At 35.3% G+C, this 16,043-nt stretch overlaps 1 protein-coding gene across 3 annotated transcripts in view; it reads right to left on the bottom strand.

Annotated features, from left to right (window-relative positions):
* The window catches only part of LOC144968764 (voltage-gated potassium channel KCNC1-like), a 70,812-nt gene that overhangs the window by 38,137 nt on the left and 16,632 nt on the right, over positions 1-16,043 (bottom strand). For 2 of the 3 annotated variants that reach the window (XM_078907418.1, XM_078907419.1), the window contains exons 2-3: positions 11,653-12,271; positions 8,427-8,598 (exon numbers count right to left, since the gene is read on the bottom strand). In XM_078907418.1, coding sequence (XP_078763544.1) covers positions 8,427-8,598; positions 11,653-12,185 — 705 coding nt within the window. In that variant the 5' untranslated portion in view covers positions 12,186-12,271. Of the gene's footprint in view, positions 1-8,426; positions 8,599-11,652; positions 12,272-13,861; positions 13,957-16,043 lie in introns of those variants that run through there. The other variant, XM_078907420.1, reaches the window with a different exon arrangement.

The following is a 16,043-nucleotide window of genomic DNA, read 5'->3' as shown; positions in this document are numbered from 1 at the left end:
TTATATTATCTATCTATCTATCTATTTATCTATCTATCTATCTATCTATCTATCTATCTATCTATCTATCTATCTATCTATCTATCTATCTATCTATCATCATCATCATCATCATCATCATCATCATCATCATCATCATCATCATCATCATCATCATCATCATCATCATCATCATCATCATCATCATCATCATCATCATTATTATTATTATTATTATTATTATCATTATTGTTATTAATATTATTATTATTATATTATTATTATTATTATTATTATTATTATTATTATTATTATTATTATTATTATTATTATTATTATTATTATTATTATTATTGTTATTATTATTATCATTATTATTATTATTATTATACCCAAAATGTGACAAATGGCTGTTATTGTTTATTGGACGTTATGAAAAGCGCGATAAAGGACCTCAACATATTTTTGACGTTTTCTAAATATAATCATAGGATCATCGATAATCCATTGAGGTCTTGTTCTCTCTTTTTAAAATGTTTTTCAAGTGAACTGTGGGTTATTGATGGCAAAGATCCACTGAACCACCATCATAAGTTTTGTTATTTTTAAATCAGAATTACAGTAGAACATGAAAGTAACGTACTCGGAAATAGCGAGAACTCGGAAATAGCGAGTAAAATCTAAATCCCCGTTTTTTTCTCTTATTTGAGTCAATAAAATTAGTATGCAAGTAGCGAGTATGATAAAGAGGTCAACTCGGAAATAACGAGCATTTCCTGCCCCAGCCTAGGACTTCGAACGAAGTAAAGCAAAACACCAGACAAGAGCGATTTAAATATTTTTAGCCTAGCTTCTTTTCTTTTCTTATTTTTCGTTACGAGTAATATTACAGAGTAGCCTAGTCTAGAGTACATAGTAGGCGAAACAAATTTGGGTGGGGGTTGGGTGTGTGTGTGTTTGTGTGCATGTGGGGATCAATTATTCACCCAATGTGGTGACACGCGACGCGCGAGGTAAGCACTGGCAGCCAACATGTCAACATGCCTCACTTCGCAGCATCGGTCAGCGAGTCGCATTCGATCAGCGAGAGAGGGGAGCGTGGAACCATCATTTCAGTAGATTGAGTGATGCGCTTGCTTACCTCATCAAACATGCCTATTGCATACAAACATACACGAAATCTTGATGGAAATGGAAGGGGCGGATCAACTTCAACCTGTGGCCATCATTACGTAGTTAACGAAGGCCGTGTTCAACCCCGCCCTCACTCCACTTTATCCACACACAGTCACACAGTGATCTGACAATCACAAATACTTGGTCAACAAACCACAATAGAAGGAAGTGGACATGGAAAAGTCCTGGAGATGGAGTGAGAAACCAAATAGATTACATACTCATCAGCAAACGTTTCCGAAACTCGGTTTTGTATGCCAAATCTATGCCGGGGGCTGACTGTAACAGCGATCATATACCTGTGCTATGCCCCATACGAGTTAAATTGAAAATCTGCAAAAGAGCAAAGGCTAAACCTAAATACCAACTAGACATTCTCCGGGAGGAACAGAAGATACAAGAAAAATTTGAACTATCAGTAAGAAACAAGTTTGAAGTGCTTGGAGAACTAACAGATATAGAAGAGAAATATGAGCAGTTTAAAGACAGTGTTGCTGCATCATTAGAAGAAAATGTTCCAACCACACTTAAGTTGCAGAAGAAGAAATGGATTACTCCAGAGATATTAGAATTAATGAATGAGAGAAGAAAGGCCAAAAATCAGGAAGAAAAATACAAGACTCTGAACAGGCAGATAAAAAGAAAATGCAACGAAGCTAAAGAAGACTGGATAAATGAACAATGTCACTATATAATGTCCTGCAAAGAAAAAAATGGCAAATTCTTCCATCAGAAAATCAAAGAAGTGACAAACAAAACTAAATCAGGTGCTAAAAGTGGATGCATCAAAGACAAGCGTGGAAACACCATCATGGACAAAGACTGCATTCTAAACAGATGGTCAGAATATATTGAAGAACTTTTTTTTGATAATCGAGGAGAAATGCCTATGATAAAAGAACTGGAAGGGCCTTCTATAATGAAAGATGAAGTTAGGAACGTCATGAAAAGCATGAAAAATGGAAAAGCTGCAGGACCTGATGCCATAACAATTGAAGCCTTGACTGGCCTGGGTGAATGGGGGATTGAATTCATCACAAACCTTCTAAATCAAGTGTATGACACAGGAAAAATGCCAACTGATATGAAACGATCCATTTTTATAGCACTACCAAAAAAGCCAGGGGCAGTTGATTGTGAACAACACAGAACTATTAGCCTAATGAGCCACCTCACAAAAATTCTTTTGAAGATAATTTTACTAAGAATAAGAAATAAAATACGACCTGAAATTGGGGAGATGCAATTTGGTTTTGTTGAGGACAAGGGTACCAGAAATGGAATATTCACATTATCAATGCTGATGGAAAGATGTATTGAAGTAAATAAAGATCTGTATATGTGTTTCATCGACTATTCAAAAGCCTTTGATAAAGTACAACACGAAAAACTATTCAAAATTCTATCATCCTTGGACATTGATGGTAAAGATTTAAGAATATTACGGAATTTGTACTGGGAACAAGAAGCAGCAATGCGTGTTGACAACGAACTAAGCAGTTTTACACCTATTAGAAGAGGAGTTAGGCAGGGGTGTGTCTTGTCTCCAGATTTATTCAACCTCTATAGTGAAATGATATTAAGAGATATCGAACATAAGAAGGGGGTGTGTATTGGAGGAAAGAATGTAACAAATCTGAGGTATGCAGATGATACGGTTCTACTGGCAGAATCTGAACATGAACTACAAGAATTACTGGATGTTGTAGTCAGGAGTAGTGAAAATATGGGACTGGAACTGAATATATCTAAAACAGAATGTATGACGGTATCTAAAAATAATAACCCACCAGCCTGTGTAATAACAAGCAGAGGACAAACAATACAACAAGTTGAATGTTTCAAATATTTAGGCTTCAATGTAACATCCAATGGAAAATCAGATTGTGAAATAAAGAAAAGAATAGGTATGGCGAAGAATGCATTCAACCAGCTACATACAATTATGAAAAACAGGAATATTAGCATGAAAACAAAAATCAAAGTCCTGGATTGCTATGTACTGTCTGTGCTGCTATATGGTTGTGAGAGCTGGACCATAAACAAGACCATGGTTAAAAGACTGGAGGCAGTGGAAATGTGGTTTTACAGAAGAATGATGAGGGTGTCATGGATGGAAAGGAAAAGAAATGAAGAAATTTTAGAAATGGCAAACAGAAAAAGATCACTGATAACAAAAATCATCAAACGCCAAATGGAATTTTTAGGACACATTATCCGCCACCCTGGTTTGGAAATACTCGCCTTGACTGGAAAGATGAATGGAAAAAGAATAAGAGGAAGACAAAGAATAACGTATTTGAAAGGGATAAGAACTTGGACAGATGAAGCTGAGAAAGGTGGCGCTGCTTTAATAGAATTGGCAAGAGATAGATCAGCTTGGCGGAAGATGACCTCCGACGTCTGCTTCAGATATGGAACTACATGAGATGAGTCATTTGCACGCACGCGCGGCACACGCGCACAAACACACACACACACACACACACACACACACACACACACACACACACATTGTCTTTCCATATTTTTGTACGGCCGAGTGACCTTACCTGGCAACTCGGGAATAGCGAGAACTCGGAAATAGCGAGTAATCAGGAGTGGACCCGTCGAACTCGCTATTTCCGAGTTCTACTGTATTGTTGATCACGGTCATTAAAATGTGAGATGAAATACGGTGATGTATTTAAGATAAAATGGCAAAATATTGGAGGCCTTTTTGTCGCTCTTTTACTTTTTTGAGCTTTAAGCAGAAATATTTACACTGAATCAAAAGGAAAAACAAAGAGAGAGAGAGAGAGAGAGAGAGAGAGAGAGAGAGGGAGAGAGAGAGAGCGGGATAGAGGGAGAGAGAGAGATCGAGAGAGAGAGAGATAGATAGATAGATAGATAGATAGATAGATAGAGAGAGAGAGAGAGAGAGTAAAATATCCGTCGGTCATTTGTTTGCTTTATCAAGATGTTTTGTTTTCATAGGACAGGATACACTCGACTAGTGTGAATTTAGTTTGAATAAATTTAATGATGTTTTTATTTCATTACGAAAGATAACACATGCTATTCAATAGAATTTATTATTTCCTTTTCAATTATGCATGGTGGGTTTGGATCATCTCTGTTTTTATGTAGTATATTGTTGTCCATGGCATCTTGACATTGGCTTATGCAGTCATCCATAAACACAGTTGTCATCTTTCCGGTATGAAGAAAAAAAAACGTGGGTCCATATACCCAGTTGCTAGAGCACTAGCCCCACTAGTAAGAGGACAGTGTTTGAGCCTGTGTGCAGTCAAGATTTTTAAAAAATACCCAGCAATGATGGGGTGGCGGGGTCTGTTAAATTCGGTGGAAAATTTTAAAAAAGTCTACCTTGTGTTAGACTCGTGTCCTGTCTAAAGTGTACAGAACAATCGCTGCTGTTCGTTTAAAACTACAAAAACGAAGAAACTTCAGCTCCATGAGTCTTATGTCTCTAAGAGGCTACCTTTTGTTGTCAAACGGTGTAACTATGCAATGTTGGCACCTAATGATTTGGCGGTAAAAGGAGTTGAGTTATATAACATTGAATGCAGTCTGTGCTTGTGTAAATGGTTGGTGATAAGCTAGGTAGTCTGCATAGCAGGTTTTTGATGTCTAGAGAGATTTCGGTGCAAACCTATATTAGGAATAATTCCCATTTGATTTATAATAACTAACTTTGCCTTTATGACATGCATATTTTTAGTCTAATTTAGTAGGCTTATATGTTAAAAAATGAAGATCTGGAATGACATTTGCCACTTAAAATGAGGGTTCTCATCTCATTTAGTCAGCCAGGTGGTGATCTGTAGACGATTTCAAAAAATATCTTAAAATTATTTCTCTTGAAATGCAACTAGAGTAGAAACAATTACTTCGGACGGATAGAGAGACATTATGTCTTGTATTCTCTTCTTCTATCTCATTGTTTTTCTTTTGTTCTATTTATATAGTGTTCTTTGTCTCTTAAACTTTAGTTTCAAAATAATTTGAAGACCTTACACTCAATAGAAGAAAAAAAATCAACTCAATATTTTCTGACGTTATCTTTGACACATAACTATGTCAAAATGAGTTAGTCGTCCGTTAGACAATATGTTTATCTCGATACTATAGACAACATAAATTAATTATTAATTCGCACTTGAATTGTCTTTCTTCGCATTTCAGGCAATAAAAGAGGAATATTCTTCTTCTTCTTCTTCTTCTTCTTCTTCTTCTTCTTCTTCTTCTTCTTCTTCTTCTTCTTCTTCTTCTTCTTCTTCTTCTTCGTCTACTACTACTACTACTGCTACTACTACTGCTACTACTACTACTATACTAATACTACTACTACTACTAACTACTAACTACAACTACTACTACACTACTACTACTACTACTACTACTACTACTACTACTACTACACTACTACTACTACTACTACTACTACTACTACTATTACTACTACTTCTCTTCTTCTTCTCTCTTACTATATTATTATTATATATTATTATTATTATATTATTATATATTTATTATTATTATTATTATTATTATTATTATTATTATTTTCTTTTTTTCTTCTTCTTCTTTTCTTCTCTCTTCTTCTTCTTCTTCTTCTTCTTTTCTTCTCTTTCTTCTTCTTCTTCTTCTTCTTCTTCTTCTTCTTCTTCTTCTTCTTCTTCTTCTTCTTCTTCTTCTTCTTCTTCTTCTTCTTCTTCTTCTTCTTCTTCTTTCTTCTTCTTCTTCTTCTTCTTCTTCTTCTTCTTCTTCTTTCTTCTTCTTCTTCTTTCTTCTTCTTCTTTTTTTCTCTTTCTTCTTCTTCTTCTCTTCTTTCTTCTTCTTCTATACTTCTTCTTCTTACTTACTACTCTATTTACTACTACTACTACTCTATACTACTACTAACTACTACTACTACTACTACTACTACTACTACTACTAACTACTACTACTACTACTACTACTACTACTACTACTACTACTACACTACTACTATACTACTACTACTACTACTACTACTACTTCTATCTACTACTACTACTACTACTACTACTACTACTACTACTACTACTACTACTACTATACTTACTACTACTACTACTCTCTTCTCTTCTTCTTCTTCTTCCTCTTCTCCAACATATTATTATTATTATTATTATTATATTATTATTATTATTATTATTATTATTATTATTATTATTATTTCTTCATCTTCTTCTTCTTCTTCTTCTTCTTCTTCTTCTTCTTCTTGTGATGATGATGATGATGATGATGATGATGATGATGATGATGATGATGATGATGATGATGATGATCTTTTTCGTTTTATCTGATGCCAAAAGAGATTTGTAAATAACTCATTGTCAGAAGCAAGTTTAATGGCCATTGCAAAAAAAAAAAAATATGCTCATTGTTACTTGTTCAAATTGTACATTGCAGGAGTTAGATAATCTTATATTCTTTGCAGTAATCTAATTCTAATTAATTGGTCCTTATTGCAGCGTTTTGGTCTTGCGTATGAAAGATAGTTTCTGAATTGTAGGTACCGGGTTTGATTCCCACTTAGGCTAGCGCAACAATGAATCCTTGGAAAATGCTCTTAGTCACATTCTCTCACCGTGCTCAGGTAAAAATCTAGTACTTGGCCGGTAGCACTGATGTGTTTAAAGAAAACCAAAGGCAAATAATCACTTCACCTTACAAAATATAGCGCCTTTCAATCGTCATGTCTCGTCGTGAGCTCCCAGATTTGAGGGTTTGTTTTGTTTTTTTTTTGCCAAGATGGGGGTCATTTAACTCGATTGATATTTGAAAGGCGAGTTTTCTGGCCAAATTTTTAAAACTTGTTCCAGAGTACAGCAGTAACCTCGTCATGATCTTACACAGCAACTTATAATGATTAAATTATATTATGTTTTTTCGATCTATCTAATCTCCGAAAACTTCCCCGCATTTATAAATTGGTCAGAAACCACAAACTACTGTCTGACAATGCAACCAGAAGCCCTTTACCACAACGAGTGAAAGTTTAAGTTTGAATCTTTGATGATTTTTTACTTAAAATTTACTTTTTGGATTCTGCTTCGCGAAGACACAACACCGGATTTAATCAACGGGTCACATATAGGTAGCAGAGTGATTTGTTTTACCAAGATATCAGTGTAAAACAATCATCATCATACTATCATTCTGACATGGACCTCAACATGTAGGTACTAGAGCTGGGGCGGGAATTGGTTTATAAGAGTCTTGCAAATACCGAGTTTTAAAAATCAAAGTCTTCCAAAGTCCCGAGCCGCGCAGATTGATTTGCTGTCATGACATAAATGAAACCTAGATGTATCGTTTTGTGTGTGCAAGCCATGCAGGTAAATGCAGCGAGCTCGTGCCAGTCAGAAAATAAGAGGCAACGAGCTGCATTTTATTATTTTAAAAACCGAAAAAAAAACCAACAACCTAACTTTTCAAAGGCGAATTTCAATCTTACATGGACCTAAAGAAAAGCTTATCGTTTTCACCAAAAGACAAATAACGGCAATGTAATTATAATTTAAATGAATACAAAGTATCGATATTCTTACTACTCTTGTGGTGGAAATGATTCATTCCGCATTGAAAAATAATATAAAGGGGAACTAGTGTTTGAAAACAAAAAAATCAATGTCACCGGCAAGGGTTAATTGCACTAGGCACACACCGTCCAGCATTCTTTAACAATCCTACCTCACTTGCTAATCATAAAAAGTAAACAGTAATCAACAATACTGAGTTGAAAAAAATGGGGGGAAAAGGGGAGGGGGTAGCAATGTAACCCAGTAGCAATACAATCCTTTAAATGCAAATTTGATCTTACTTTGAACTTTGAACTAAAACCAGATATTTCAAAATTACAAAGTCATAAATAAAAGTAAAAAATCAGGTGACTTTTATAAGAACTATTCTTACAGAAAAAAATGAGAGGAGCAGGCGCTTGTGTTAAAAACAAATACAATAAAATGCAATGAGCAGAGAAGTTCCAGAGGTCAATAGAGGATACAAACTAGCTTTCAGTGATGGGAATAAATCAAATTCGAAAGTAGACGGACACTGCACCTTCCGCCTGGTTGCAAGTGGGAGGATCTTCAATCAATGCCATCGGCCACTCCAAAAAGGCGGTACAGTATCATTCTCATGTCGAGTTCAATTCTCGTCACTACAAAAAATTATTATCTTCGGTCGACGCTTGCCACTTTTCTTCTCACTTTATTTCACGTGAGTAAAATTCTTACCTTTGCAGCAAGACTGTAGCTGGGCCGTTCCATTGTGATCCACACCTTTTCCATACCGTTCAGGGAATCTCTTGTTTCCTTGGAGTCATAGGGGTTAAACAATGATTTGCTGATGGTGTCAATAATGTGGAGTCTCCCAACACCTTCGTCAAAATGTTTCCAACAGCAAGGACTGTATATTAAATGTAATATATATATATATATATATATATATATATATATATATATATATATACAATAATATATATATATATATATATACATATATATATGTATATATATATATGTATATATATTATATATACATGAATATATTATATCAAAAGCAGATTGCATTATACACACACACACACACACACACACACACCACACACACATACGTATGTATCTGGATAGTAAAGTAAAGGGAGTAAAACTGACTCTTGTAAAAGATACACAACAAAGTAAACAACGTTTCGGCCTTTGCATGAAGGCCAAAGGCCGAAAGGTCGTTTACTTTGTTTTGTATCTTTTATAAGAGTCATTTTTAGTATTTTTAGTCCCTTTATTCTACTATACAATTTACTGACTCATTTAGGCAACTTTAGATTTTTATATGAAATATAAAAACATCTATCATATATATATATATATATATATATATATATATATATATATATATATATATATATATATATATATACATATAAAATATATATATATATATATATATATATATATATATATATATAGTATAAGAGCCAGTGTCCGCAGCTAGAACCGCTACAATAACACAAATTGCAATGCCCTCCAATTGTTTTTAATAATAGAGAATACAGAATGTATATATTCTATATTCTCTTTTATCAAAAACACTTGGAGGGCATTGCAATTTATGTTATTGTAGTGTTTCTAGCTGCGGCACTGACATATAAGTATTAAGAGAACTTTAACAGATTCCATAGAAAGCAGCTAAGTATAATGCTTAACCCTCTCCTTACCACCTACAGCAAAATCGTCACATTTGTTACGACACAATATACATGTTTCTGATTCAAATTTATTCTGTACATCACAAATTTTGAAGAATGATCTTCTTAATACGAACATAAAGTTGTTTTGTAGAGAGTTTGTTTGAGTTTAAAAAATCAATGTTTCTGCTGGGTAAGTCTGCCATTTTGGGAGAATACTGAAGAGAATCGGTAAGGAGAGGGTTAACATCCACTCTCCTGAAAAATTACAAAGAAATCACTTTATAGGAAATACAACGAAACACCAATTTCTACCCTAAACAATAGAAACACGATGGAGACTATTCGTACACAAACCTAGAAGAGACTACAATATTCCAGCAAACAAAGCCATGAATGCATACTTTACACTATAAGGCCAATACAAATATCGAGGGAGACCAACAACAAATATTGACACAATAATAAAGAGTCTTGAAGCGATTCCAGAACCATCAGGAATTAAGGTTAGAAAATATATTGCAGACCTACAGTTCCTTGCAGAATTGAGCCCAGTGGAGGGAATTCGTCATTAGAATCAGAGAAGCTGCCGAGGCCTCCCAGTCCGTTGATTAGGAGATGGACGGCAAGAAATAAGTATTGAAGGTTGCTTTAATAAAATTGATGATGACTGTCTTGAAGCCTATGCAATTCACCCGATTAATTCTTTTTGAACATTAAATTAGTGCAAAGCGGCATGATTTTAGAATGGACAACAAATGTGTTAGGTTTTATTTTTTTTATTTTTTTTTTTTTTTTGGTGGGGGGGGGGGGGGTGGTTGGGTTTATTCCCGCCATTACAACCGCAAGATGATTCGTGTTTGTTTTGTACTACATAAAGGCAATAATAATGGGCTTTATATAGGAACAAAGATAAAAGAAATTATCTTGAGTATTTGCCATGCGCCCACTCATATTTTGAATGAATCTCCCAAGTTATCACACACAGCCATTAATGAGGCTAAAAAATCTTACATCTCTTGCCTCGGGCAACTATAATAATAAACGCTACGATACCGATTTGTTTTCCTATCGCATTAATCAACCTTAGACTTTGAAGGAAACAAAGACCGCTGAAAACCTTGGGTCTATTATTGCATTAGAAAAGGGAACTAATTAGTACACTGTTGGCTGTTTACATTTGTATTAAAGATTATTTACAAAATATTTAGTCCCTACTATGAATATCGATTAGTTTTGAAACGAGACGAGGGAAACTATACCTAAATAAAACACAGAGCCTCGTTGGTTGGATCTTCAGACAAAAACAGTTACTCCCGATGACAGAGTGCAATCATCTGATCCGCCCACACAAAAAATCGGACTTTGTTGAGGACCTCGTTAATTTGATTAAGTCCCTTATGTCACTGGGTAGTGCCGTCGCCCTCGTAAACTCATGGCTTAATACTTACCCAAAACAATCATCATAGAAGAAGAGGATGATCACGGGGAAAAAAACAACTTAATTGGATTCAATAGTCTGATGTCACGTCCGCCCAGCAACGAGCAGATTGGTTCTAAACAAAGAAAATCGGTACTTTTTATTCTTCATGCTGGCTAGAACTTTTTCACATGTCACATGATCAGAATGTATAAAAGTCAAAACATGATCAGATTCATAATGATTTTCTCCTCTGGATACAGTTTAATGCTCGTCGGAGAAGTATTTCACAAGGGCGTCCGCCATTGTTGCGATAGTTTAGAACAATTTACTATGTTACTATGCGTCATTACGAGGGAAGTGACGTCACGACTGTTGAAGCCTATTGTAAGTTGTAACCAATAGCTCAACCAATAAAATCATTCGTTTCCGTCATCACTTCTAATAATAATAATAACTCACTTTTCACTTCGTGTGGTGATCGTCGTTTTATTCTGTGACGCCATTTTTGGTAAGTGTCAGTCAGGCCTTTATTTTACGAAGGCGTTGGTATAATATAATACAATCATACTTTACAATAGTGCCATAGTCCAAAATGGTCTTTTTTCCCAACAAAGTCCCATCCATGTCATTTTATTGGAAGGAATTTGTGGTAGGCAAAATGCTGGTCCTGATATCTTTCAAATTCTTCATGGCTGTCATGATTGGGGGAGGGGGGGGGGGAGGGGCGGGGGCATATATTACATAAAATAAAAGTTGTTTAGACTCGTGTCATTGTATTTTTTTATTACCCAACATAGGATTTTGTCAAGCAAGAAAATGAAAACAATCATGTTAAGCACATTGTTTCACTTACCTAATAAGATCTTCAGAGATTCCCCAGAATTCCAGCTCTGATCGTATTAGAGGGCTGCAGATATTTGCCGGCAGATGTAGCTTGCCTGTGCGATAAAGGTCTAGAATATAAGGCATAAGAATGGGGTTTCTATCCACGAATATTGAGGGACAGTTTGTAGCACTTGACGCAGAGACAGCAGCAGACTGATACTGCACACACAGGGTATTTGCTGTTTCACCTTTATCTTGAGTTGGTTTCACATCATTGTTGCAATTGGTGGAAGCAACGTGTATGAATCTGGACTTGCTCGGAACGATTGCATTTGAACATATCGCTTCAAGCGAGTTTTGTTGAGATGATATTTTTCCATTTCTAGCTTCATCTTTCAAAGAACTATTTCTACTGCTATCCGTGTTTAAGTGGAGAGTGTTGATTAGGATGGCCAGAGTTGTGTCTGGGAGAGTTTGAACAGTTGTTAAGGAAGTCATGAAAATGTCTCCTCCTACATTGATTGTGACAGGACAATCGACGTTATGCATCTTCTTATCCATGTCTATTTATTACTTTTTGTGTTTAATTTTATCAAATTCTGTAATCTCTCTCACTTCAACACTCCTGCTGTGGTCCCTTTGGGATTCTGAAACAAATTGATATAATTTGAATTACAAAACGGCATATAAACCAGCATAGTGCTCAAAAAGAAAATTTATTTTTAACGATAAAAATAAATCATGTATATTTAATGATGTTTGGCTCCATTTAATGTTGTGACAAAGGTCACTGAGTGTAATTTTTCAGAAAAAAAAATTAATTTGTTGCGTAATTTTGAAGGCATAGAAAGACAAGGGCACAGTAACATTTTGCCATCAGCTTTTTGTGTGGGTTTTTTTTTTTGGACACATTTATGATCTTTAACTTAAGGGCCTGACACCAAAGGATAGAAATCTTGATAAAATGGTACACGATGTACAATTCAGGACAAATCACAGAGATAGAAGATTTTATTTCTAAAAAATAAGACAAGAATGTCGCTGATCCTTTAACCCTCTCCTTACCAGTCACAGGAAAATCGTCACATTCGTTATGATGCAACAAAAACTGTAGATCACAATATTTTGTTTAGCTTTGTAGAGCTCATTTTGCTAAACAATAATAGTATTATGTAGGTATAGAATATACTTGTTGCCATTCTATTTGAATAAGAAAAAAAAATCTTTCTTTTTTTCTTTTTTGCTACCAAGATAAATTTAACCAAACAAAACTATACAGATCAAGCATAGATCGTTTACTGATAAGTTACTTTTAACAAAAGCTAGAGGTGCCTAAATGATCAAATTAGATGGATAAAAAATAGAGTGAGTAAATGTGACTCATATATAAGCGAACAACACAAAACAATCAACGTTTCAGCCCTTGGCCTTCGTCAGGAGACAATCAACAAAAGACAAAAAAATAAGGTTAAAAAAATCACATTTTGTCAAATGTGGCAACAATGTAAATGTATGGATGTGGATGCAAGAAGTGGCGCAAAAGAAGGGAGAGGGGGATAAATGGGGGAGATAGGGAGAGAGAGAGAGAGAGAGAGAGAGAGAGAGAGAGAGAGTATTATGTGTTTGTGTATGTGTGTGTGTGTGTGTGTGTGAAATGTATGGAGTGAGGGTTGGGGAGAGTGGCATAGTGTACCCAACATGTTGTGAACCAAAAGTAATTGGCGCCCTTCATCGCCAGATATTCCAGATGCAGAGTGTATCGAGTTACCTTTAGATTAGTCTTGACGTGTTTTATGTCTTAAAATCATATCGATGTTTTCTTTATCAATTGATTGATGTCAGAAAATATTTTCTCATGTTTTTTTATTCAGCCATGGTAAATAAGATATAGAATGTTTGCACTATAGCAAATTGAATTTCATATTCATTTTCCAAAATAACCTCAACTTGGGGCACTGGCAGAAGAGGCAAGGAGTTTGACATTTTGAAACAGAACAGTGCTAGAATGTTGAATTGGTGGTAATTTGCGTTTAAGTTAAATACTCACAAATTTTGGCAGCCAAAACATTAGTAACTAACAATCAAAACTTCGTATAACCAAAAATATTTAAACATTAGATATTTCAATTTATTGAGGGATTTCTGGCAGTCTAACAACAATCACAAAGAGCTATAATTGACGTCAAAACAAATTATTCTAGAATATCCATTCAACCATTGTTCTTGAATGTACGTACTTTTACCAATAACTCATAATATACTTCTTGTCCTCTATCCTCTTTTGGCCGAAGTAGAGATTTAACAATCAAACTATCGTAGTATGGGACAATACCTGCGTCGAAAAGTCAAAATTAAAATTCCTAGCGTAAACAGAAAGTATACATCTATTTGGACTCGTATATTCAATATTCAGTCACTAAAATGCCATAAAAGATTGTTCGATGTTGTAGATAATGGGGTTGAGGATCTGATGGGGGGGGGGGGGGGAGGAGTAATGGGGGTTATTTTAATATTGAAATGCATTCTATTGACTAACACAAAAACTCATATTAAAAAAGGAATTGGATAATAGATATACAATCACATAAATAATATACAATTTTTAAACAATGTTCAATTGTTCACCTTTTGTATCATATTATATCAATATAATTTTATCATATAAATGAGCATTTTATAGATAAGTAGATTAGCATTTATGTAGCGCAATATCCACTAAGGGTGTTAAAATCTGTAAAATGCGCCCCTAGCCAACAGCAACACGTAACTTATAGGACGATATTACAATTATCTTCCGAAAGACAGAACGCTGTTAACAACCATATACTCATTTTACACATGAGTACGGTGAGGTATTATATCATTTCATATCAAATCATACCATATCAAACCATATCATATCATATTATAGCATACCAATGTATAGATATGCCTTAAGATGCTCCCAAAGAAATTTATTAACATCAAAATATTAATTATAGAAATAAATAACATTTTGGATCAGTACAATGCACAAAAACATGGTCAGTTTATACCCGGTGGTGAGAAAATGAGAAAACTTAAAGTAGAAATTTAAAGTAGAAAGACTTTATTCATCATTTTATACAATATAAATGACAGATTCCACATCAAAAGCAACATTGAAGACATCAATCGAAGTGAATTCATGCCTGTTTCAATGACAAATTGACAGTTTCAGAAATATTGCTACTTATTTGTGGAAAAGCTTTTTTTAAAACTCAGCATCCGTGGATAGGAGTATCGGTAGAGATAATTATATGTGTCAAATTGTCTTTGGTTTATAGAGAGATATTTTTGAGTTGTCCACGACGCAATTTCATAATAGATCTATAAAAATTACAAAACGGGTAAAATAAAAAAGTGTTGTATTTAAAGTTTTTGGCCTTTATTGGATTTTCAGACTGAGGGACAGCCCGGTCTTGATAGGGCTCTCCTCGGGATCACGAAATATACAATATAGGTCCAAAAAGGTTTTATTCTACCCCTCTCCTGAAATAGTAACGCGTAATGATATCAAGTTTACAATGTAGTAGTTTCGTATGGCTACAAGTCCACGTTGTTTCGCTTCACCCAATCCGCGAAAGCACTGTCCGCCTCATGTTTGGTAGCCGCCTGGGGGTGCTGTTGCGGGGTACTTCAAAATGATGTGGTCCATGTCTTGGCAAGGGTCATCGCATGCTCGGCATTTTGGAGATGATGCATAACCCCATCGATGCAAGTCTGAGGCTGTTCTACCATGCCTAGATCTTATTCTGTTGCATGTTGACCATTCTTTTCAGGTAAGAGTATGGAAACCAGGCAGTGGTATGTTCGTTGGTTCTTCAATAATTTCACTAGCCTTTTGGTGGTTTTTGTTTCCATTCCTCTCGCCAGGCCTCCTCTAGGTCGAAATTGTCATTTCTGGTATTGTAATAGGGTTTCCTTGAGTTGAGGCGAGCTGTTTTAGGGGCTGACTTTATTATTTCTTTGAGTGGAGTCAGAATTGAGGTTTTATTCAGACGTTTGAACTGTTTTTGACATGCTGATTCTCGACGTAGGTGAGGTGGGGCGATTGCGCTCATAACAGGGAGCCATGGGGTTGGTGTTGAGGGTGCCTGAGACGGTTCTCATTGTGTCGTTTAGTAGAGTGTCTATTTTGTGTGTGAGAGAGGATCTGGACCATACTGGAGCACAATACTCTGCGACACTGTACGAGAGAGCAAGTGATGATGTCCTTAGAACTGACGGAGTTGCACCCCAAGATGTTCCAGCAACTTTTCTTACGATCCCGTTTCGTTTACGTAGTTTATTGGCTGAATTTTCTAGATGTTGTTTGTATGAGAGTGTTCGATCTAAAGTCACTCCAAGGTACTTAGGATTTGGGTCGTATGGGAGGATGGAATTTTTAACGTTTATGGC

This window comes from Berghia stephanieae, chromosome 3 (assembly GCF_034508935.2).
Source record: "Berghia stephanieae isolate SIO BIC M18660-M18661 chromosome 3, UCSD_Bste_1.3, whole genome shotgun sequence".
In the NCBI taxonomy this organism is placed as follows: Eukaryota; Metazoa; Mollusca; class Gastropoda; order Nudibranchia; family Aeolidiidae; genus Berghia; species Berghia stephanieae.
The sequence above is the reverse complement of the archived record's forward strand: the minus strand, read 5'-3'. Positions and strand labels throughout refer to the sequence as shown.